The sequence below is a fragment of the Poecilia mexicana genome, unplaced genomic scaffold (assembly GCF_051168715.1).
Source record: "Poecilia mexicana isolate PSO_F unplaced genomic scaffold, ASM5116871v1 scaffold_11, whole genome shotgun sequence".
NCBI classification, from domain to species: Eukaryota; Metazoa; Chordata; class Actinopteri; order Cyprinodontiformes; family Poeciliidae; genus Poecilia; species Poecilia mexicana.
In genome coordinates, this window is record NW_028263380.1 from 15,399,745 (window position 1) to 15,424,365 (window position 24,621).

At 40.8% G+C, this 24,621-nt stretch overlaps 1 protein-coding gene across 4 annotated transcripts in view; it reads right to left on the reverse strand.

Annotated features, from left to right (window-relative positions):
- Nucleotides 1-7,618: 7,618 nt before the first annotated feature.
- The window catches only part of LOC106924683 (CUB and sushi domain-containing protein 3), a 392,355-nt gene continuing 375,352 nt past the window's right edge, over nucleotides 7,619-24,621 (reverse strand). For all 4 annotated transcript variants that reach the window (XM_088010270.1, XM_088010273.1, XM_088010271.1 and 1 more), the window contains 12 exons: nucleotides 21,866-22,045; nucleotides 21,593-21,766; nucleotides 21,307-21,480; nucleotides 16,587-16,660; nucleotides 15,147-15,258; nucleotides 14,853-15,032; nucleotides 13,587-13,646; nucleotides 12,149-12,307; nucleotides 10,931-11,067; nucleotides 10,428-10,515; nucleotides 9,664-9,799; nucleotides 7,619-8,225 (listed from right to left, as the gene is read on the reverse strand). In XM_088010270.1, the coding sequence (XP_087866396.1) occupies nucleotides 8,066-8,225; nucleotides 9,664-9,799; nucleotides 10,428-10,515; nucleotides 10,931-11,067; nucleotides 12,149-12,307; nucleotides 13,587-13,646; nucleotides 14,853-15,032; nucleotides 15,147-15,258; nucleotides 16,587-16,660; nucleotides 21,307-21,480; nucleotides 21,593-21,766; nucleotides 21,866-22,045 (1,634 nt within the window). In that variant the 3' untranslated portion in view covers nucleotides 7,619-8,065. The remainder of the gene's footprint in view (nucleotides 8,226-9,663; nucleotides 9,800-10,427; nucleotides 10,516-10,930; nucleotides 11,068-12,148; nucleotides 12,308-13,586; nucleotides 13,647-14,852; nucleotides 15,033-15,146; nucleotides 15,259-16,586; nucleotides 16,661-21,306; nucleotides 21,481-21,592; nucleotides 21,767-21,865; nucleotides 22,046-24,621) is intronic.

Here is a 24,621-nt window from a genome sequence, read left to right on the forward strand (position 1 = left end):
GCAGGGCTGAATGACATGCTGAATGGGGAATTTGATTCAACAGAGTTGGGCAAGGGAAGCATACAAAGTTACATCCAAAGACAGCAGCTTTAATAAGCGGACTGGGATACTCATGATTTGAATACAGACTTAAGAAGAAAGACACAGACTAATCTTAACATAAAATTACATTCGGTGTCATTATCAACAACTAAATTCCAAATTTAGTTAGAACCATCATTCCCAGGAAGTAAACACTGCCCACAGTCATGTTTAAAATGTGCCTCTGCTACACCAAAATTAGTTCAAATGATTGTATTACCATAAAGTACCACAAAAGGATTTTTAACGCCAGTCCTCGAGTGCCACTGTCCTGCAGCTTCAGGAGGCTTCCCTCTTCAACACACCTCAATTAAAAGCTGAATAACCTCCTTGTCATGGCAACAGGTTTAGCAGCAGCCTGGACATTAACTGCTCATTTGATGCAGGTGTGTTGGAGAAGGACGCGTTCAAAAGTTGCAAGACAGTGGCGCTCAATTGCACAGAATTGTGCAATTTGAAATTACGAAAAATAAATTGGCTTAATGGAAACCCCGCCAACTTAGAAAGAAATTACTTACGTTTTCGATAAAAAAAAAACCAACAACAACAAAACGTTGTTGCGCTGGGAGGAGGTGGTTTTTCGGCCGTATCGAAATAGATATTTCGCAAAACTGTAAAAGAAACACTTTATTCACGAGTCACGCGATCAACGGCCGGATGTTACTGCAGGCTAAAGCCAACGAAGAAGACAACTTCCTGTTGCAGCTGGCTCCACCAGACTTCTCACATCATTGCACAGTCCACCAACAGTTGTCATTCGAGTTGTGTCAATGTGCTCTTCGGTAAAATCGCCGATTACAATTTCCCCAAAACGACACAAACGTAGCCTCTGTATTAACTCGGTTTGAATCGGGCGCCAACGTCTCCTCTGATGGCTGATATGACCCTATGGGTTTATTCTAGGTAAACAGAGGGTACCACTATGAACACAGAACGGAGAGAGGTTTATATTTTCTTTAGTTCATTCTCACTGGCTGGCACACACTGCTGACTCCTTAGGTCACCCACAGCAACAAGAATTACCTTCAAAATGGTTTACTTGAACTTTTGTGGTCATCATAGTGCGTTATCTAAGGAGCACGTGGCTAAATGTCAATGTGCTCTATTAGATTATTGTGGCCAGCTCATGCAAGAACAGAAAGTGCTTTCCATGAAAATACAGCACGGTATAAAGTTTGTTAAATTAATTTCAATCGAATAGTATTTCACATATAATTTATGTCGCACAGAAAATAGTATGTTTAGCTTTTCTATTATCAGCTTCTACATTTAAAAAAAGAGTTTCAAGAATTATTGGGTTCAGCTAAAACAGATGTAGGATATTTATGCAGACTGTGAACCTGCAGATTTCATCCTAACAAAGGGATTTACAAATGACCTTGTAAATATATATATATATAAAAAAAAACATTTTACCACTTTACAACCACAAATTTAAATAATGAATATAAATAAATTCAAGAATAGAGGAGAAACAGGTCACTGACATTTATCATCTGGTTTGAAATTTTGGCCTATTCTTCATTGCAAAATTGGATGGAAAGCAGCTAAGAATATCAGTTTTAAAGTCTCCACAACGATTTTCAATCCCATTTGAATATCTCCGCCTCGATTCTGGCTCATTCAAACACACTAACATCCTTTAATGCAAACCATTCCACTGTAGCTGTACGTTTAGAGTCGTTGCAGTTGAACTTCTCCCCCATGCTCAAATTGCCCGCAGCTTCTAACAGGTTTTCTTCCTCAATGCTCTGTGCTTTCATTCCTCTCACCATCATCTCTGTCCGGGCTCCCTGTCCCAGCTTTTACAAAAACATCATCCTGGCACGATGCTCCAGCCACCATATTTCACATATTATGGTAGTGCTCTCAGGATGTGTTGTTAGGTTTTTCAGCCACCATTAGCAATATGCTCTGCCTGTTTTTCTAGCCCAAAGAAAGTACCTCTGGCTCCAGGCTCCTGGCTCTGCTGGACGAAGGCACTGATGGAGATATGTTGCTGCCACTAACAACATGCACTCATTCTTTTATTCTTTGGGGGAAAAAAGGGGAAAAAAAGAAAGTACCATGGCTTACTGCTTCTGTTTTTTTCTGCGTCTTCTTCCCATCTTCTCACATCAGATGACTGCTTCTACACCTGGTTCTGCTGGTTTCTACCTATTAAAAAATGAACTGCTCCTCTCCACTGTCGCCACATGCTTGCAAAGAGTGAGGGGTTGCTACAAAAAGTCAACAACTTAATGCAATCTGTTGAAGCAAGCAGATTATTTTCATGTACCATATATTTACTTGCAAATTACTATGGATTGATTAAATCATAATTTAATGTGGCTTTAAGTAGAAAGTATTGAACTAAATCTGAATGTGGTTGAAAGGTAGGATAGTATTTGGATAAATTGAATTGATTGGTTCTATAAAAATACTCAATATTGAATTAGTCTGATAAACATGTAGTCCAAGTTTCACCGGGATTACTGTACCAACTGAATTTCAGGAAAAGTAAAAGAAAGAAAGAAAGAAAGAAACACACTTTTTTTTACAAAAGCAATTAGCCTTTTTTTAATTTTACATTGCATTGAAAATTTACATAATAGATTCATACATTTTACAAATAATTTCCTCATAAAAATATATTTCTGTACAAAACACTTTTTTATTCTATATTTTCTCTTTTTTTTCTCAAATGGTGAATATTTCCAATGTCCCCGGGCAGGAACGGCTATAAGTCTTTGAAATCACATGGGTGTTATTGCGCTAAGTCCATAGGAAAAGCTTGTGGCAAAATAGACTGAAGCGTAGAAAAAAAAAAAAAACATAGCCTTGTTGGGAGAGAAGAAGGGGGTGTTGGCATTAGGGGTGTGCAGGAACTTGTGTGCATGCAGAAAAAACAACAACAACAAAAATGCATAGGGTTGATGACACAGAGGATCCCATGACTTTTATTTTTTGGTAGGCACTGAGTCAGATTCTTACCAAAAAGGTGAGAAAAAAAAAAACACACAAGAGCAGCAGCAAGGACCGATCCGAAATGTAATGAAAAGAAATATCGGTGAAGTGAAGTGCGGGATGGTTGCTGGGTGGGTAAACAAAGAAGCCCCGGCTATACTGCTGCTTTTAAATCAGTAATGACTTTAAAAGGAGTTTTGTGTCGGCTGGTGGCAGCTGGCGCCTGTGGTCACAGCAGCGGGGGTGTTAAAAACAGAGTGGATGTTTTCATGCTCCCTGGCACCTGGACTCACTTAAAAGCGCACAGTTACTCATCATCAGAGACTTGCTCTACAGATTCTTCAAAAAGAGAAAAATTCATTTTTTTGGGGGAAGGGGGGAGGATTTACATTAAAAGCTGCTGAGCTTTGACTGAAGATGACATTTGGCTCTATTTTTTTTTTGTTGGTCAATTAGGAATCGGGCGCAACCCTTGTATTTTCGAAACCTTATATTTTCTCATTTGAGAGAAAGATGATGTGTAGTATTCCCTCAGCAAGAGTTTGTGGCATGGCACCTTGAGCAAGACAAACAACCTTCATTAAGAGAACACATAATAAAGATGCATTACATGTGTCAGAATGTGGCAGATCAGAATAAATTCAGCTAGCCATATGAAATTAGGCAAAACTGTATGAATTGCAGGTAAAATACATAAAAAAAAAAGGGTCAAAGTTTTGATCTGTTTGATGATTTTTAGCTTAGAACTTGCTGAAACAAAAGTGAATCTGGGTGTTTAGCTCACTGTTCAAACCGTTGTGTGCAGTTGTCTCACTTCCAAACTGCAGCCAGTAGCATCTGCTTCTGAAACTCTAAATTAACTATTTGGATTGTGTTTCTTTTCCCCCCCCCTAATTGTTCAAATCACATTCACTGAACTGTTGCAGATGAAAAGAAAATAAATTCATAGAACACCAGAAAGATCAAAACTCTGAAAGTTCAGAACAAAAGACGTTTTGTAAACTTTTTTTTTTTTTTTTTCATATTTGTGAAGCAGGACACATTTTTAACTGCACCAGATGTGAAGGCTATCATTAGGTTGCCTCCTTCCAACAATGTCATTATCTATTGGTACCCTGCTAAAGATGTCAAGATAATGTTAAAATAAATCGATGGATTAACTAATAAACCAAAGAAATAAGTACTAATGTACTATGCTGTGTCTTTCTTTCAAAGTTCTTGGGAAACCTGTTAAGAGTATGCAGGATCATTCACTCTGAAATATCAAGAAGATTAAAAACAAATCTGAAGGGAAACAGAAAATGGCTCATCACGGTGTCTTATGGTAGCATAAAAATCCCCAAACTACAGTAAAATCAATTTAAAAAATGGTTTACCAGTTTGCAACATCCTTGGTCCTTCCTTAGCCATCCAAGTGGAGAGACCTTAATCCCTGGAAAATGTAGTTTAGACTCTTACATATTTTAGAAGACTGTCCTCTTGGCAAATAGCAGGTATACAATTAGCAGTAGGGAAGCCAATAACTGTATCACCACTGATTTTGTTAGAAAAAGAATAATGAAGTAGGAGTTTTCCCCTCTTGACTTAAAGGACAGTGTGAGATTCTGTTACTGTAACAAAGGTTAATTTATACTAAGGCTTTTTACACAATAGGTATGGAGGGTGCATTAGATAAAAGATTAGATAGTTTCCCTTCTTATCTGCTCTGAACAGACGTTCCATCTCACGTCATTACACCGATTCTCTGTGGGGTTTTTTTTTTTTACGCCTCCCCAGTATTTGACGCGTTACCTACAATCAAGAACAGAGCAATGTCAATGTACAACACACGTTTTCTAGCGCCGTCACACAAAGTACACATATTGGAGGCAACCAGCAATCATCACTAATTTTTCTGCCCAAATGGAAACGTCTGTTTTCACTAATAAGTTCAAGGTTGTTTGATTTCTCTGGCTTTTTTGAGTGTCTGCCTTCTTTCAGATTTCATCTGGTTTTGCAGCTCTAGAATGTTCTGGATTATCAAACTAACTTTAAGAACATTTAAAGATTAGTAGAAGAAATACAAAAAGCCAGTATTCAAGTAGGGTTAGTTAAATTCTAAATTAAATGTAATTAAGGTTTTCGGAGTTTAATTTATCTAGCGAAATGCGGGTCTGATTATTGAAAGCTCTCTAAAATCCAGACATTAATTTAAAGAGAAGACACCACAAAATAGACTAATAGATCTAAAAAAAAAAAAGAAACATGCCATGCCTGGATCTCAAGGCATTCCAGGAAAAATGAGAAAATAAATAATTTTTAGGGCTATGACATTTGTGGCAGTATCTCAGCAGTTTTTAACTGTTACTTGTCTAACTGCTTGTGGAACCTAGCTGCGCTGCAACGCCAACACTAGCTGGTATATAAACCCTGGAATTGAACTGAAGCGCGCTCCAGTTAGTAGCAGGGCAAAGATCAAATCTGAACAGCTACAAATCCAACAAACTAAAGAATTTTTTTTTTTTAATAGCTTAGTCAAAGTCTGGACTTTAATCTCATTGAAATGGTGTGCTGCGACTTTAAAGAGGTCACTGGGATTCAAAGCCTCTCCGGTGTGGCTGAATTACAACAACTCTGCAAAGAAGAGTGAGCCAAATCTTCTCCAAAGTTAAGTTTTTATAATGTTTATAATGTTTGACGACACCTGTTACCACCTAGAGAGGGACAGCCAGATGTTGGTTTGGATCAAGAAATCATTTGTCTGGTATTAAAATTAGTTTGATAATAAAAAAAACATGGCTGTCCAACACAAAAATGCAAAACCAGAAGAATCTATAAGGGCAAATATATATATATAGATATATATATATATATATCTATATATATATATATATTTAGAGCACTATATAGATGATCACGTAGAAAGTGCTGAGAGTTTTAATGTGCAAATGTCTGCAAAGAATCTCTTGAATTTAGGGTTTTAAAAGGTGTCAGTGAGTTTAGGGTATGATTGTTGCTGGTAAGCGTTGCATCTCCGTAATGATAACACCACTTACTGGGGCTGCTTCAGTGAGAAGGACAGATGGTGAGGGGGGGGGGGGGGAACTCCATGCTAGACACGATTTCCAAATAAACTAGATGCATGTTGCAGTGGAACCAACGGTACCGTCGGTGGGCGCGTGTGGAAAGCATATAGCTGTTAACGTCTTTTACTCCGATAGTTCTTTTTTTTTTCTAAAAACTCTTGATATAATCTGTCTCCCTCCCACCCCCCACCGCTTACCCTCCCTTTGTGGTAAATATATAGCACAAAAATATAGGTGGTGAATGCTCCCCGAATATATATGCAATAGATTTACAGATCAGAAGATTCTGCAGCTGTAACAAACAAAGAAAGTAAGCACTCTCAGAGTGCAGGATCACGTGGAACTCTGTCCACAGACGTAGGGCCAGAGCCCCGACTTTCTAGACCTGTTTCTTAGTTTATGATTCCTGCCTACAAACCTGTTTCTGTCTGTCTGCCTGCAAGCCCCCTGCTTTTATCTCGGAGTAAAGATAGATTGGAAAAAAAAACAAAAACAAAAAAAACAGGACCTTTCTGTCCCGGTGTTAGTCCGTCTCTCCTTGCGAAATGTGCTTTAGTACTGGAGCTTTTTATATTTCCCAAAGTCATTTTTCTTCCTCCCCTTTTTTTTAGTCCATCGGAGTCCTCCGCTTTCGTTTAGCCTCTCTTTCCGATCAAAACCTCCTGGTAAAAATCCCCAGGATCAGGGACATCTTCTCCTCCAGGCCATATCCCGACTGACCTGATCTGATTCGTCTCGTATAAAGGAGGAGAGCCGATCTCTCTCAGTAGATTACTTCAGGTCAGACAAGCTCTGATTGGTTGCGTTAGGATTGTAAGATCTCATCTTTTTTTTTTTTTTCCCTGCTAATGACTTACTCACTCTGCTTCCAGTTCAGTTAGAAGCCTTCTTCATCACGTTAGAGGCAGTTTATCCATTAGACGAGTCAGTCTCTCATCTCTTCTGTTAGTGCTAGCTTCACTTTAGACTCCTTGTAAGTTTCACTTTGCTCTAATCCCAGCTCAGTCAGGATTACAGCTTCCTCTCCAGGGATGCCCCATCCCTATCATCATCCCTCGCTTAGCGGATAGTCTCTTTTCAAAGCAACTTTTGCTTCTGTCTAGAAGCATTAGCCTTCTTAGGCTCCATGTAAGAAGAAAAAAAATAAAATAACAGGGACCAGTAACACCAGTCTCTGCTTGTCACTGAGACGGGAGATGGTTCCGTTTGCTTGTGAGGTTGATGTATTCGCAACCAGTTAGTTGGCTTCAGCAATATCCTGCTGGTGACAGTATTTTTATATATATATATATTTTTTTGACTGTCGGTTTATTTTCACAGTGTCCTCAATGACATATATCCCTTCTAGATAATGTCACAGGTTCTCCTCAGTTTCTGTAGTGTGATTACGGCTGGAACACCTCTTCTCTGATCTCTCAATCTTTGCTTCAAGTAAAAATTGAGGTGACACGCGGGGTCCAACCAGCAGGCCATGGCGTCCCCGCACGCGTTGGTCTTAGAAACAGCGATCGGGGTTAAATACGAGCTCAAACATTTTGTGTGTGTGTGTGTGTGTGTGTGTGTGTGTGTGTGTGTGTGTGTGTGTGTGTGTGTGTGTGTGTGTGTGTGTCTGATTTAGATTCGGATCAGAAAGTTTCTACAACTTGCTCTGAGTTAGAGATAGAAATGGAGCTTTTATTTTTGTCACCTTGCAGTCTTTTCTCTCACTAGATGCTGATAGCTTTAAGTAAACCGACGCTGGATTTTGGTTTCAGCTGGAGAGTCGTTCCTCTGCGTGGGCGAGGGTTGGGAGCTGGGATCTTTTCCAAAAAGGAAGGATCGGTTGGTTGGTTGGTTGGTTGGTTGGTTGGTTGGTTCTTGTACACACCATGATGCTTGGCCTCGGTAAAGTTTGCCCTTTTACACCGTCTTTGCACCAGCTGTGGTCCCATTAGAAATGCGAGTCGTTCATTTTGACTGAGGACAGCCGCTCCTCAGACCATGGTGCAGACAGTATTTAAATTAGGATCGAATCTGACGGCCTTGCCCTCGACAGCTTTGGCATTGGTGTTGTACATGGGATTCTCGAAGGCAGCTTGGCCGTTGTTGTTTTCGTGCACCGAGCAGCCGGTGTACTGCGTTTTTGGAGTAGTTCTGCAAATATAAAGAAAAAAAAAAAAAAAAAGAAACATAATTACAAGATAAAAGTGAAGGAGAGGGCAATATACACATATCTTTCACCATCTGCAATTGCAGAAATCGCACATAAATCTCCACTGACATCTTTACTTGTCCGGATCTACAATTATGTTCAAAGTAAATCGGAGATTTTCTTTAGTGGAAATGATATTTCACCACGGGAAATAATGTTACTGTTCGGTATAGTCAACAATCACGACATGCATGCTGTCGATTCTGTGTAATTAAGTTGTTATTGCATGAGGCGCACGTAAAAAAATAGCAGTGTGCCGTTCTATTAGTAAGGCCATTTATTCTGTGAAAAACAACCAACAAAAAAAACAAAAAAAAAAAAAACCCATCTCGAACAGGTGGCACTTTGTTAGGGAAGAACGCATCAAAAACATTTAAAGAAGAGCAGAAAATGATTGGCTGTTCAGGTGAAAATAATCCTAAATGCTTAAGATGTAAACCAAAACCTGTCCAACTGAATCAAAGAACAGTCAAAATGGCAAAAAACGTTAACTGTCTCAACGCCGGTGTGACTGGAGGTTTTTAGTTACATGAGAGTGTTGGAAGAAAAAGAAAATACTTCTGCAATGCAAAACTGTTTATCAAAAGGCTGGAATTCGCTTCATTACGTTACAGTAAGATTGTTAGTTTGGGGATCACAGACGATCAAACACTGAATTCCCGCAACATTACACCATGAAGCACATTGCCGTGGCATTGGGTTCTTACCGTTTGATTACATAACACAAATGAGTTTTCTCCATCTCGACTTATGTTAAAGAGCAAACGCGGTCCTCAACAAGACAGACGCCACAAACATTATCCTGGTTTCGAATCATCAAAAAACTGCTGTTTCTGAAGCAGCAATTATTTTTCATAAATGTCCAAAGCAGCCGGCAGACAGTGATGAATGAAGCCACTGAAGCATACAGGAGAAGAACCGTGTTGTGTTTCTTGGTAAGCTCATTCCAAACAGCCCATCCAAAACTAATCCCTTCAGCACGTTCTCCTTCTCTCAAACAGATATTAACAGCAGAGCAGACGTTATCTGCATCTGTTAACAACCTTAACAACAGTCGGTTCTGCTTTAACCTTGCCTGGGAAAAATCCAATTTACCACCTTCTAAACAAGGATTGTGTTGCAGCAGACAGCGACTTAGCTGTCTCTTAGCACCTCAGCAATCAAACCACCGATGCAGGGTTTGTTCTCGCAAATTAGGCATCTTCTTAAAATGTTAATGATGCCTTTGTGGGTTTTTTTTTTTTTTTTAAATACTTTTTTTGAATAAAAAACAGAGAAAAAGTAGTCATAAACTGACAGGAACATGTTCTTCAAAGGGAGATGTGCAGGATTATTTATCTTGTCATCTTTTCTTTTTTTTTTTCTCCTTGCATGGCCTACCTCTGCTTGTAGAGATAGAATCCAAAGCCAGTAAAGATCAGAGCGAAGAAAGGCACCAGAATAGCAATAGCCACAGAACTGCTGTTGGTACCAAGCTGTGGAGGTGTCGAGTTTTGACTCTCTGACATGTTTAGACCTGCAACAAATGAGAAAACTTTACTGTTGCTGTCCAAACGGTCTGGGTGACAAAATAAAATGACCTGGTGAAACTACAGGCTTTATTATCAGAGAGGAAAAAAAAACAACAACAACAAAAAAAAACATTGATGGTTGTTTGAAAGAAAGTCTAATCTGATATTAGTGTGCACAATAAAAAGTTGTCACATTTTGTCGACGCCACCAATTTTAATCCAAATTTTATTTTATGGCGTTGCTCAACACACAGTGCTGTATGACGTAGAGGAAATGCAACCCTAGGGACAAGGAGCGTTAATTCTCCTTGTCTTTAAATTTTTTTCTATTTGCTAAATGCCAAAAACTTTAGTGAGAACATTTTTAAAGTTTTCTTCTTCTGTAACTTTCTTCAAATTCATACATTTGGTCAGCATCAGGAATAATTGTCTTCTGAACTACATGACTTGGGTCAGTGTTGCAGATAAGTTGCAGTTAAAATGACCATTATACTGAAAACAACAGTTTTCAGAGTAGGTACGGTAAAATGTTTCAAGAAGCTTTTCCACAAAGTTCAACACTTAATGCTGACTTTCAGAAATACTTAAGGCGCTATCTATCTTTTGGTGCTTGTGAACCTAAGAGACAAGTACCCAGTCTTTGTAGTCCAAACTGTCCGTAGTCTTTTCCCTGAATGAAACCCTGGAACACGTAGGTGGACCCATCAGGCTCTGCTGATACCTGGGGCAGAAAGGTGAGAGATCACTTTTATACAGCAATGAGTGTATGACTCATTGTAAGTGGATAAGTAACACAGTGTTTGTTCTAAAGGTAAAATCCTCCAAATATTACACAATAAATTGTGCTTTTTACAAAAACAATAAAAAAAAATCTGTTATTTCTTAAAGACAGACAATAAAATAAAATGGTATACATGTGTGATTTATAAAAAAAAAGGTGCTTGTAATGCACACACAATAGTTGGGTGTTGATAAATTTGGGGGTTAAAAACAATAATCTTTCAAACCTCTGACAAATATCAGTTAATCATGTTTCAAAGCACCAAATTAAAGCCCACTAACCGCTACATGCCACACCTTTCAGCCTATATATAAACACATATACAGACTGGTAAATGTATAAATGGTAAACTTACATATCCATCCATAGTCCAGGAGTCCTCCATGATCTTGGCTGGAGAGATGGCTGAATCTTTCAGTTGGCTTCCCTGGTTAACATAGTTCACCTGATACATCAGAAGTAAAAGCCTGGCCTCTGATGCCTTGTAAACTCCTGAAAAATCATAAAAAAAAGAAAAAAAACCAAAACATTTTTTTTTCTTTTTTTAAATCCCCCATGATTTATAACAAGAGGATTTCACATCTTGCTTGTAAATCATTAGATTGATCAGCACGTGTTTCTTCTTCCCTGGAGCATTAATGAAATCCGTGCACCTTCCCTGTTTATCTGCAGAGAGATGTTTTATACCGACATAAAAAGAGAACAACACCTCGGATACAGCCGTATAATAAATTAACATTGATTAAAAAGACATAGAGGCACCTGGCTGAATGTTGACAGCATATTTAGACAGAAATGTGCACGTGCAGTAATATCACACATCATCATTGTGATATATGCCATCAATAAGACAGGTTTAGAGGTGTTGGTCGGGATGTTTTTCATCTTAAGCAGAGACGCCTGTTTTCCCATAACTCTAGTCTTTATGCTAAGCAGTACTGTGAATGTGTCAGCATATTTAGACCCCAGCTTTACGCTCAGCACGCAGACATGCTATTTATATTTAAAATGCTGAACAGCTGCCTTAATAGCACGACTCGGAGGGGAAAACATGCGGGTTTTAAGCAGCTGCAACTCGGGCGCGGCGGTGAAAAGTGCAGCTTTAGCCGGTATTGATCTAAAGCTGTGCCTTTGAGCCACGCGACAGACAATAAAAGCGTGATTGCAGCACGGATTTCAGATATAGTTCTTGTTGCTCCTCGCTACGTCTGGAACCAATTCGAGCTTCGACAAGACGCGCGCCGCGTCAGGGTCTCAAATCCGACCGGCAACCATTAAGGGACTCGGAGAAAGCACGCGTGTGAGTGTGCGTGTTTGTGTATACGCGAGACAACAACAATAATCCGCCGTTAAAAAGCGGCGTGCATCCGTAAAAGTGTTGCCAGAAGGAGCCCGATACCGCATTTAGCGTCCGAGCGTGTGTTTACTGTATTACCCATGAATCAATGCAGCAGCTATGTAGCGCTGTGACATAAACTTGATGTATTACCATCACATATCCTCATCACAGTGCAAAGATCCCCTTACGAAGGTATTCATGGAGTGCTTAGAGTTGAGCGACGACGCAACATGCCTGACAGGAGCAGCTCCAGGTTGCCGTTGCTGAGCGTCACGTTGACTCTCCCGGTCGTGGAGTTAAAGCTGGTGATGCTCAGCGTCATCGGCTGCTTCCTGCCCCGGTAATTGTAGGAACCCTTCCATATGTAGTTAGGAGCAAAAACATCGTCTGGAACTACAAGAAAAGAAAAGAAAAAAAAAGATGAGGAGTTGGCTCCACAGTCCTGCTTTCTTGTCAAACTGTTTTACTTCTAGTATATTTTTGAGAGCATTTGACTCAAACTTTTTTTTTTTTTTTTATATAAAACTACCTTAGCTGTCTTACATCTAAATTCTCAATGTGTATTTCTATGCACATTATCGTGAACACAGTGCAACGAATTTGTACGTTTTGGAAGTAGATTTTATTGTGATAAAAAGTAATCGCCCTCCTGGGATTGAGAATGTTTCATATTCCTCTGTCTGTCGATGAGGGGGGGGGGGGGATTTACACATGTAGAGTAGCGTGGTGTTTTAACGCACAATAAAGCTATGAAACTTTAAAGCTGTTTTAATGTGAGAAAAGTGAACTTTGAACCAGTTTTGGTGAAGCGTGAACTTGCGGGTCCCTAGTATGGGGAACGTGCCTCCTTCTACGTGTCTCTCCAGTATTGCTTTGTCTCCTGTATTGATAGGTCTGTCCTTGTGCTGTTGTTTCCCTGCAGCTGGTGGTGCATTCTGGATGGGCCCTTGCAGAAGAGGTCATTTATTTTCTCTGGCCTCAGCCTCCCTGGAGCTTCTCCTCAGTTTACTGGGCAGAGTTGCAAGTCTTTATAGAGCTGTGTCTATGTAGAATCACACATCTTGCCTCCCGGTAAGTAAAAAAAAAAAAAAAAACTAGTCTCACAGGAGCCAAATCTCAATTAACTACACAACATATGGAAAGTTGCTTTTGCCCTCTCCGTATTAAAGGGGGCTCTTTTTTCAAATTTAAAGTTCTCACCCTATGTCAAAACGTGAATGAAGCAACACAATCACTTGATCTTTGCTTAAGGATGCTTGTTGATTTTCCATGTGTATTTAGCATTAAACAAGCTACAGAAACAGCAGCTAACAAAACTATAACAAAAAGGAAAGCAAGATCATAACAGAAGTTTGTCTTCCTTTTGGAAAGTTAGATAAAAAAAAGTATTAAGAACTAGGAAGAAGTGTGTTAAAGCATTGTCAAATCGACAAAAAGGCGCGAGAAAAAAAAAAAAAAAAAACCTGTGGTGCAAAACTGAGTAGAGTGAAAAGGAGCACAGCAGAATCTATTGAACCATGCACTACAACCAGACTGGAACAGAAGAAATGAGGATGGATATGAGTAAAGGAAAATGGTACTCTTTCAGTGCCGACTGGATGGACAGCAGGGAGGCGGATGGACGTACAGACAAGCGGACTGATAAACATGGTGACAGACTGAGAGAACTGACCGTTAAGTTTTGGGCTGGGTGTTCCCGGTACCGGTTTCACAGGTTTCTTCTTCTCTCCAGCTACGCATTCACAAGGCAGAGACAAAATATTCAGGAAAACTTTCAAGCCATGAATAAAAAAATAAAAAAATAAATAAAAATTGGTCATGCTGAATTTGCAGGGATTTCAAATGAGGTCCAAAACTTTTCCTCGGAGAGAGCATTCCACATCAGAATTCAGGACCGGTCACTCTGAGTCACACATGTGCATAATGAGCGAGGAGCATTTTGAAAAGGGTCAGGCAAAATAAACCTCTTTAATGAGCAATTCATAAGCGGAGCAATGCAAACAGAGTTCACGACCGATAATTGTTGTGCATACTGGACCCATTTAAAAAGCAGCTGAAAGGCCTGAGCTCTGATGGGCTGAGAGCAGCTGAGATCATCCTTTCAAGATGCAGCCATTGTTTTCAATGAGGGAGGAAAAAAAAAAAAAAAAACACGCTATAGAGTACGGCCTGTGTTCTGGAATCCCAATTCGGATCAGAAAGCGCCTCACTTTAAAAAAAAAAATAAAAAATAGATCTTCAGGGTAACGACGGGGTGGCTGACTTGGTGGATTGATTAAAAAAAAAAAAAAGAAAAATGCAGCTTTTTCTAGGAGCTTGTAGACATTTTTGCTTTATGCTCATTTCTTGACTGGTTGTAGATGCATTTGAAAAGGCACTGGCCTTCTCAAATGCATCTTCCTTTTGTAAAGTTAGATTAAAAAAAAGGTTTCAGTTAATTAAAAAATTAAGCACAGCAGGTTTGTTTTGATGAGTTATTCATCCACAAAGTATCTGCAATTTTGACATTTTAAAAGCCTCAAAACTAAAAGTTAAGCATTACCTTCAACTTTGCTATGCGGGAGGCTTCCAATGAAATGTGATGTTTCTTAGACATTTTCATGCCCAAATTCAATACTTTTCCAGACTCAGATTTCCAGAGTCCTTGTTCCTATTTATTTGTTTACCGTGTGTAAAAATGTACAACCTGCCAACCTTGCAAAGGGACAAAACAACACAGATGTTTTTTTTTTTTTATATCACTTTCTATTAAATCCTTTACCCTCTATCCTGTACACCATCTGTCCACCCCACCGGTAAATATATATCTAGCTTTGAGCTAGACACGTTCAAGTGCTCCTCTCTCTTTACTCAAGAGAATCAGCTCAGCATAGGACAATAAAGTAAATGCATTTAATGCTGATGGGGCCACTGAGAGGCAGAGAAGTGAATCACGCACCTCTACATATTGGCATCTTTCCCGTCCAAGTGCCATCACTCTTGCAGACTCGGTGCTCGGAGCCGCCCGCCAGGAAGTACCCGCGCTGACAGCTGTACACCAAGGTGTAGCCAAATCCGGGAAGATCCATCCCCACCACGTCCACATGGAGCGGGCTCTCCGGCTGCTTACAGGCGTGGGCTGCAAGGTACAAAACATGATTTCTTTTCTTTTTTTTTTTCCTTTCCATCTTCAGTGAGGGTCAGTAAAGGCTTAGAGTGGACAGACGAAGAGCCAACATATGTGTTTCTTTACGTATGCACTCGGGTTGTGTCCCAGTCCACGTCAGATCGGGTTGGCAGGTTCTGGATGACGATCCCTGAAGCAAATGACCCGACTGGCACTGAAATGACACCACGCTCCCCACCTGAGCACAAAAAAAGACAGACAGCGGAACATAAAAACAACGAAATACGAGCTGTGTTTTGTTTGGCTGCGGTGCGAATGTACCCACCTCTCCAGAGGAATGTCTTGAGTTTATTTAAGGAGGGACAGACTGAGTTAGGCTGGTAAGTACTTCTTAAAGTGCCTTGTAAAAGTCCTCTTTCCCTTTTTCACACGTTTCACGTTACAACCTCAAACTTTGTTGTATTTTACTGGGATTTTTTATGGCACAACACAAAGTTAGTGCTCAACAAAAAAAAAAAAAAGTAAAGTTGGATGAAAATAATAAGTGGCTTTAAAACGTGTAACACATACAAATGTGAAAAGAGTGATCCGATTTATATTTGATCTGTGTGCCACGAAACCTCAGGGTAAACGCAGCTGTTCTGTGAAGACCTCAGAGGTTTTTGTAAGTGAACAAACAGCATCATGAAGGCCAAGGAACACAACAGACCGGGGAAAACGGACTCTGTTCGACAAAATCTAAAGAGATCCTGTTTTACCCAAGTGATGTATTGTATGCAGCCAACATGCGAAAGGAGGTAAAGAAAAACTAGCACAATTCGTCATCCGTCTGAAGCTTCCGGCGCCGAGTGAGAAGGCAGCACGTTCCAGCAGTTCTCCGTCTTCAATTTCCCCATTGTGGGCATTTCTATTCTGAACACACCATCCCCACTGGGAAACATAGTGGTGGCAGCATCGTGATTTAAGGATGTTTTTCTTCAGTAGGGACAGGAAAACTGGTTATAGCTGTTTTTGTTTTTTTGTTTTTTTTTGTTTTGTTTTTTTTAAGTGTAGATCATTTCTGGAGGGAAGACCTGAGACTGGGATGTAGCTTCTCTTTGCAAGAGGACAGCAATCCTAAATATACAGTCAAAGCTATGATGCCAGAGTTTAAAATCAAAGAACAGTCAAAGTCCAAGTGGAATAAAAACCGCAAACCTACTGAATTGGTGAAAACGGATGTTTAAAGATGTTCTCCTTCCATTCTGTGTTTGGATTTATTTTGCAAAAAAAAACAAAAAAAGGCGAAAAACGGCAGTCTCAAAGCTGTTAGACCTACGCCAAAAACCTTGAAGCTAAAATTACACTTCATAATTATGCACTAAGTTTGTGCCGGTCTGCTACACCATCACATGACATTCCACGACAAATTCATGTGCAATTTGTTGCCACTAATAAAACATACAAAAAATACATTTGACTTCCTACTGCAAATCAGAAAATAAAACCAATTTAATACACAGATTAAATCAACCAGTTGGGCATGGAGGCGAGTTTGGAGTCGGCTTGTCAGGGCAGATATTTTACCTTAAAACCAAAGGTCCGGTTCAGGGAGCCGTAGCGAGGCGTTCCCGGGTTATCGCAGCTGGTTTTGGTTGGTTCTGCAAAGCAGAGTGTACAGTGTGAGCCGACACACACACACACACACACACGACACACACACAGAGAAAAGAACAAATCCAGGAGAAAGATAAATTAACTGCAACATTTTTAAATCCTCTCCTTAAAACTCTCCATTTCTCTCCCCTGTTGTCATGGTAACAGGGAGCTGTGAGCGCCGTCGAGCCAGCAGGGGGCAGTAGTGCATCGCGAGAAAACGAAGGGAGGCCTTTAGAGTTTCTGCCTCTGACAGAGCGCACGCGCGCGTGTGTGTGTGTGTGTGTGGCAGGGTCATCAGCATGTAGAGCACATCCTGACGCAGAGCTCGATTCAATACAGCTTCCAAAATGACAGATTCACTCTCAGCCTTCGTCTTCCTGTACTTCTCTATCCGCTCTCCTTCCTCACTCTGTTTTTTTTTTTGCCCTCCTTCTCTCTCTTCTTTGTAACCGCTCTTTTCCTCTCAGTTTCTACGCCACTATCTCCGTCTCTGCTCCCCCCGCCCCCCCACCCCCGTTGCCTCGTCTGTCTTATTTAAAGAGCAGGCTGCTTTGCCTCAAAACTCATTCTGGTTCAGTCACATCGTAATACACATCACACTCTAACATACAGCTGCAATCACACACTAATAAATCACCGCTGCAGACATGCGCCTAACACTCAGCACTCCTTTTTGAACACATTTCCAGCAGGAAAAAAAAAAAAAAAAAAAAGCAGCAGCAGCAGCAGAGGGAATCACGCTGTATTTTGTGTGTGCTCGCTCACGAATGAGCAACAGCGTCAAACTTGTAAACTAATTACGTAAGCCGAAAGGTTTCGTCTTTTCCCAGAAGTCAAAGATTGAGTCCTTACATCTGCACTTCACAGGCAGGCCTCCTATTTTTAGATCATCAATTTTACAGGCAACATTAGACTTTACTGCGGCTGTAAAAGTGTTAGATGCGCAGCACATCTTATCAGTGGGCTACGAAGGGAAGCTGGAAGTCTGTTCCGGCAACAGAAACCTTGAACCGGTCACAACTCGTCTTCATACTCGCTCGCCCTGGATCGAATGCGCGTCTGTGAGGCGGTCCGTCGTGAAAATAAAACCCATCGGAAACATGCTCGGTGTCTGCCGTTGTCTTTTACTTCTAATCCATGGTCAGCGGCAGCTGGATTGAAGCTGGATGTGTGGTGGCGATTTACTCAACGCTCAAAGTCACAGCCTGTACCGCCGTTGCCTCACTTGTAAGCAAACACTTTTGGTGTGGTTTCTTTAAAAGGGAACTCCTAGATCCCTGCTGAATTGAACTAAAAAAAAAAAAAAAAAAAAAAAAACGTCCCTTAAACTATTCTCAGCTGCAAAGCCTCGAGTTCTCAGGTACTGTGTGCTGTATGTGACGTTACAAAGCATGCTGAAAAAACACTCATAGCTCCTTTATTCCTTTTCCCCTTCTGGCTGCCCACCATCCAGATTCCATAGAAACACGGTTATAAGAAAAAGTAAAGCATGTACATTTTCTTTTTCCAAAAACACAGAGATTTAGAAATATTTTTAGTCAAATTCCCATTATTTTCCCAGACTGCACTGGAACCCTGTACATTTCTTTTTATTTATTTTTTTTTCCTTGCATTGTCACATGAGTACAAGTACTAGATTGAAAATAAACTTTATAAAAAAATGCACATATGTACACACTCAATGCAGAAAAAAGGAGCAGACCGTAGATGAACAGCCTATTTTCATGTGTTGTCATCGAAATCAACATATAGGCTGGTTCCCCCCCCCACATCCCCCCCATCTCCCCCTACAAACCGGTTTTGATACTTTTCATTCAGAAGATCAAGTGCCAATCGGCTCAGTCAAGAGCATACAGGTGTGCAATTTGTTAGTGACAATGACTTGTGAAATAGCGTGCTGCCATAATATTCAATCTGCGCAGTCGCAAATGACCTTTGTGAAACAGTCCGCTGGAGTGCTTTCAGTGAGTCGCGGTGCAGCTGGAAAAAAGGGGGCCAGCCAATTGACGAGCTGTGATTACACATTCACAAGGCTTTAAAAAGTTTTAATGCCTAGCAAAAATATTGATCCCGGTAAATGAAAAAAAAAAAAAAAAAAAAAAAGCAGTTTTATCAAGAAAAGTTGCCAATCTCAGAAAATAAAAAATTACCGTTTGCTTGATCTCTCTTGGAAGGACTCCGTCAAGGCTCCTGCCGAAGGTTGCCTTTTCATTAGCAGGAATCTCTGAGATGAGCTTCCACTCGCTACTCGCCATGATTTCAATAAAACTTTTTTTACTTTCACCGAGCAGAAATTGCTCGGCGAAAACAGACCCGCGCATGGACTGAATCGTGGCCGTTGCCTGTGTAATAACGGGTGCGTAATGGTGATAATTAGGCACCGGCGCTAATTAACTGGTGGCACAAACGACGTGTGTCTGATAGGTTCCACACCGACAGGGGAGTGAACAGACTGAGAATTAGCAGAGAAAAAAAAAAAAGAACAACAACAAAGCGAGACTGTTCAGTCACAGAAGTCTGAAAATAATTTTGTGCGAGTGCGCCGCCGTGGCATAAACAATAGGCGAGCGTACGTACAGCAGAGGGGCGGCATTAAACACCCGTCTGCATTACTGCGCCGTGATACGTTATTTAAAGCAAGATATTTACTCTACAAGAACAACCTCTCTGGAAATCTGTCTCTGAAGTGTGGTGCCTTTTAATTTGATCCCAGACTTTGAAGTGGGGAGGCCCCCCCCCCCCCCCCCCCCCGCCTGAGGAAGCTCTGTTGGGCTCCAGCTCGTACGGAGATGAATGAATGATGACGAATGACTCACAAAGTCTTGAAGAGCAATAACTTGAATCATAAATCAATAGATAGAAACATTAAAAAAAACCATTGTACTAATACAATGTTTTTTAACACAAAGAGTTGGAGATTTACTTAGAAGAATTAATAGAAATGCCGTCTGTTCTGTTCAGAGGTTTACATGCACTCAACATGGACATTAGTGTAATTTATTGAAACCTTTGTTTTTTTCAGGATGCGCTGAATTACACTGTGAATTTCTCATCAACCCCAGGTGGGTGCAAAAGTTGGGTTCGTTATCCTGTTGTAACATTCTGCCACGTCCAATTTTCAACCGCCTGGCTGCTGATCTGAGGTTTCTTCCCCTCCGCCATGTACCAATACCTCTGGCAGTGAACCAGAGCGCAGCAGGCTGCTGCCATCGCGCTCGCTAGATGGAGTAGCGTTCTTGGGTCTCATCTTCCCTACTAGACGTGTTCTTCCTGGCAAAGTGGCCCAACGGTTCGATCTTCGTCTCGTCTGATCATGAAACATTTTCTCCAAAAAGGCACTCGGCTTGTCCAAGTGGGCAGCTTGCAAATTTGATTCGCACTTGAAGGTGTTGATTTTTTTTTGTTTTTAGCAGGGGCTTCTGCCTTGGTCGCCCCCCACTGAGCCTGTGTCGATGTCAAACTTACTGATTTTCCAGCATCTTGGAGTTTATAATGGGACTTGGTCTGTGCGCTTCCTGCTTTGTTCCTGCATATCATGACTAATTTCCTTTCAGATGAGAGTGACCATTTGGGATAGATGGTTGAACCAATTAAGACTACCAACTAGTATCCAGGTGGTGACATCATGCTGTCGGTGTCGTAATCACACTCACCTGTTGCCACTCTAGTTTTGTGTTTATCCTCTCAGGATTATGCTGCAAGCTTGTTGATGGCTTAACAAAACAAAATATTTCTTTGCATATTGCTAAGCGACATGTGTCTAAATATTAGATGTGGAGTGGCTCATATCAAAATTTTGACGTTTTGCAAAACTTCCACAATGAATTCAATCTTTTACAAGCACTTTCCTGCTTCCTACATAAACAAATAATGTTAAAAATAATACTTATTAAAAATAATAAGTTGACCAGTCCACGTCAGCTTGTGTTGACGTGGACCGGTCGGTGTTTCTTGTTTTTACACATTAATGCACCATATATTACACTGCAGGAGGTTCTGGATGAATCATCTTCTCTTAATTAGAACAGCCTGCGAGTGCCAGATGAGGCTTTCTGCTCCATCATAACGATCGCCGTGTCTCTCTTTATATTCCTGCTACGTCTTTCACCTACTGGCAGCTGAGTGAAAAGTGACACGTACAGCGGTTGAAAAATAGTAGGAGGAATTCAGCGGATACCGTCACGAATCCTCACTCGTCACAAACTCCGGATAACCACCAGCGTCAGTCCGGCCTGAGCCTCAAGCTAAGATTGTACAGGTTGCTGCTGGTGTCTCTCAAGTCAACATTAATGCAATACAACACTGTTTAGATATACTATGACCATTCTAAAAGTAAGCTTTGCTTGGCTTATAAATTACGTGTACATCGACTGCTGTGAAAGCTGTGCGTCGTTTCGGAATGACCCGACTCAAAAACATTTACATACGAATTATTTCAATATAGACTGATGGATTTTACATGAAATGGTCAAAGAGATAAAAGTATTTGTACAGGTGAGTAAAATGTCAGGAAAATGTACATATTTTCTTAATTTTTCCTCCAAAATCAAGTTCTCGCACAAAAATAACTGTTTTGACTTAAAGTTTGAACAAGTCTTCCGCTCTCCGTGATTTTACGGTTGCATGGTGAATCAGTCGTGCAAATTACCGATGCAGCGTGGTTGAGTTCCACTCCAGGTGCCGTCGTTCTCGCAAAGTCTGGTTGCCGTGCCGACCAGTATCAGAGGTGGAGAGCAAATGAAGGACACTTCGGATTGATAAATGAAACTCCGACCCTCTCTGAAGCCACCGACTGGCGTGCCTGGGTCGCCACAGAACTTGGCTGCAAACGCAAAGACGCACGTAACACATTTCACAGTTCTGGTGTCAGGAATTCAAAAAGACCGGTGCTTGAAATGTGCCAGCGACGCGCGTGAACGTGATGCAATTCTTACGTAGGCACTGCGGAAGCATGCCGCTCCAGGTGCCGTTGGATACGCAGGTCAGGATGGCCGGGAACGAGAGTTCGTACCCCGGTGAGCAACTGTAGCTCACGCTGCTGCCCCACTCGAAGTCACTGCCCTGCAGTACGCCGTTGCTGATGGCGGCGGGAGTCGGGCAGGTCACCGCTGGGAAATAAGCATTTGAGACATTTCACTGAAGCCACATTATTGCTAAAAAGCCTTTTGAGATGTTTTCTTTTAAGGTTCTTGACTCAAAATACTTACCTGTACATATGGGCATGTTTCCACCCCACGTCCCGTTCTGGGTGCACATCCTCATAGGCGACCCGTCCTCCTCCATCCTGTAGCCCGGCTGGCACTGAAAGGAAACGTTCTGTCCGATAGTGAAATCCTCGCCGTAGCGAAGGCCGTTGGCCGGGATGCCAGGATCCCCGCAGTTTATCACTGTGGGAGAGGGCAAACATGGCGCTGACGTAAAACACGACGACAAGCTGGTTTACCTCTGAGCGAGTCACAGAAAGAGATACTTTCATGCCTATCGACCAAAAATCCTCAAAATCTTCAAAAGCACGAAAGAAACATAAATCGTAACGGAACCTGCTGCTTTCAAGCAAATGAAAAAAGCGTTTTTGAGTTATGCCAGCTAAACTAAATCTGCGCTTTTTTTCTTTTTCAATTTAACCAGATAAAAAAAAACAACAAAAAAAACCCCACTGACATTAAGACCTCTTTCACAACGGTAACCGGGCCAAGAAAGGCAGCAGCACACACCATAGTAGGCAACACAAATAGGCAACAATAACAAAATATAAAACATAAAAAACATAGAAAGTGTAAACAAGCTGAATATTTCTCCTGGGACAAGTTGTGTTACGGCATTAATAATACTATTTGCATTGATAACGAAGAATCATTTGATTATTTTCTGATGTGAGCTCATAGCTCCTAATAAACGAATCCAGGAAAATCCAAGCAAGTTTTTTTTTTTTTTTTTTGATAAAAAGGATACTTTATAATGTGATTCATTTTGTAACTATTAGTTTTTCCACTAAATACATTTTAATAATACATTTCGTATCCCTTTACGGGCTGCATATTATCTAAATGTGCAGCTCATAAAGGGATCTGGGAAATGATGGCCGTGGCTGTCCTGGGATGGTTTTAAGGAGTATTAGAATTCCCCAGACAGTACTTTTGGGCCACTGTCCTTCATAGTCTAATAGGCAGTTTTACTGCTTTTAAACCCGCCCCACATTCTGTCATGCCTCTTAATAGATGCGGTGTAATCTACTGTAAAAGCCAGCCATTTTCCGTTTAAGAAAGACATTCTTATAAACTGTCTTTACTTCCAGGAAGCCCCGATTCTAGATTTAGGCTTCTCAGCACTTCTGTGTCTTTGTCCTTTTATCCCGTCCGGCTGGATATTTCATGGCTTATTTCTTTACAAAAATGCATTAAGAGTCAGAAATGTCAGTAGAAATGGGGAACCATAAAGATCATGCCAGATGTCCCTCGGAAAGAAAGTCCTTTTTCACAATTAATATCCGCAAGCTCCTCTGCGAGTGTGCATGCCACGCGAGCGAGCGCACCGGAAACGCGGCGCTCTGATTAACACTCGCTCAAGCATGGCTTCGGTCATATTTCACACAGGAAGAGACTTTTTTATATTTTATGGTTATTTACTCTGTCGGAGGTTTCCCTCCGGGTTCAAAAAGCAAATTAGCCAAAGTAAACAACGATCAAGGTTATTCATGCCGCGCGATAAAATGAGAAGCAGGAGCATAAATATTTGAGCTTTATTTCATTATTCAGACCTTATAGTGTTGCAGAGTCATTTCAAACTGGGCATGAAGCAGTGTCACAAAAGGCTGTGGAGAACAACTCGTACAGTGATCCGCATAAGCAGTTTGGAAATGTTAGCGGCTTAATTGCAGCTAACTGTACTGCATAAATTATAGTTTAGACTGCACATTCAGCCGCTAACTGTTTTACATGCAGCTGAGGCTATGCCAAGACGGCCAGCAGGAGAGGTGCAGATCAGATTCTTTTGCTGGCCATCTAAAGAATCTGATCTGAAAGAGCCCTTTCCTTTTAGCTCTCGAAACTTCTGTCTAGGTGCTTTGGACGACTTTCGTGTTTGTGAAGAGGCTCTGATTAATGCTTGGAGCCTTGAGCGGGGAGATGCCAGCTCGTATAGCTGTAACTGAAAGTAGCACTTGACATTTTGGTGTTTTGATTAAAATCTTTTTTTCAGTTACATCGTTAACGTATCGATCACAGCCGCTGCTGCTTTCGAGTCCACACATGGATTTATTCCAGGTAATACCGAATAAAACCACTTCTCTCTTCATCTTTCTCCTCGCTGTTTGTTCTCAACTTTCTTGCCGTCCTCTAAAGCTGAATTTCTAAATGAAATTTCTAACTTCATGGTCGTCTTGTCTGAATGTTCACAGCTGAACTGTAGAAAAATGCAAATTGTTTTGCTGTCAGTTACTTGGAACTGAAAAAAAAAGAAAAATAGAAACATATTGTACAGATGTTTACTCATCTGCAAATAACTATGCAGTACTTTGCAAACACTCATAGTCTTTTTTTTTTCCATTTTGCTTTGTTCCAACCAAAGACTTGGATATGTTACTTTGGAATTTTATGTGACAGACAAGAAAGGATGCATAACTGTGAAATAGAAGGAAAATGATGCTTGGTTTTATTTATTTTTTGAAAAATAAGAATTGGGAATATTGGTCATGCATTTTACTTTACGTTTATTCTTATATCTCTATGTGAAATGTTGATAAAGCAGATCCATCCCCTCTCACCATCTCTACCAACTTTGACTTTGGTGTGATGGTCTATTTCTGTACTACTAGTCTTAGTTCAGACGTAATGGGATGCACACCTTCCGAAATGCTTCCCTTTTTCTCAACGGTTCACAGAATATTTTCTCAATAGTTTCGGGGCTCATCAAGAAGTTTTATTTTAGGAAATGTAAGGAGAGTTTTTTGTGTCATTTATGGTCA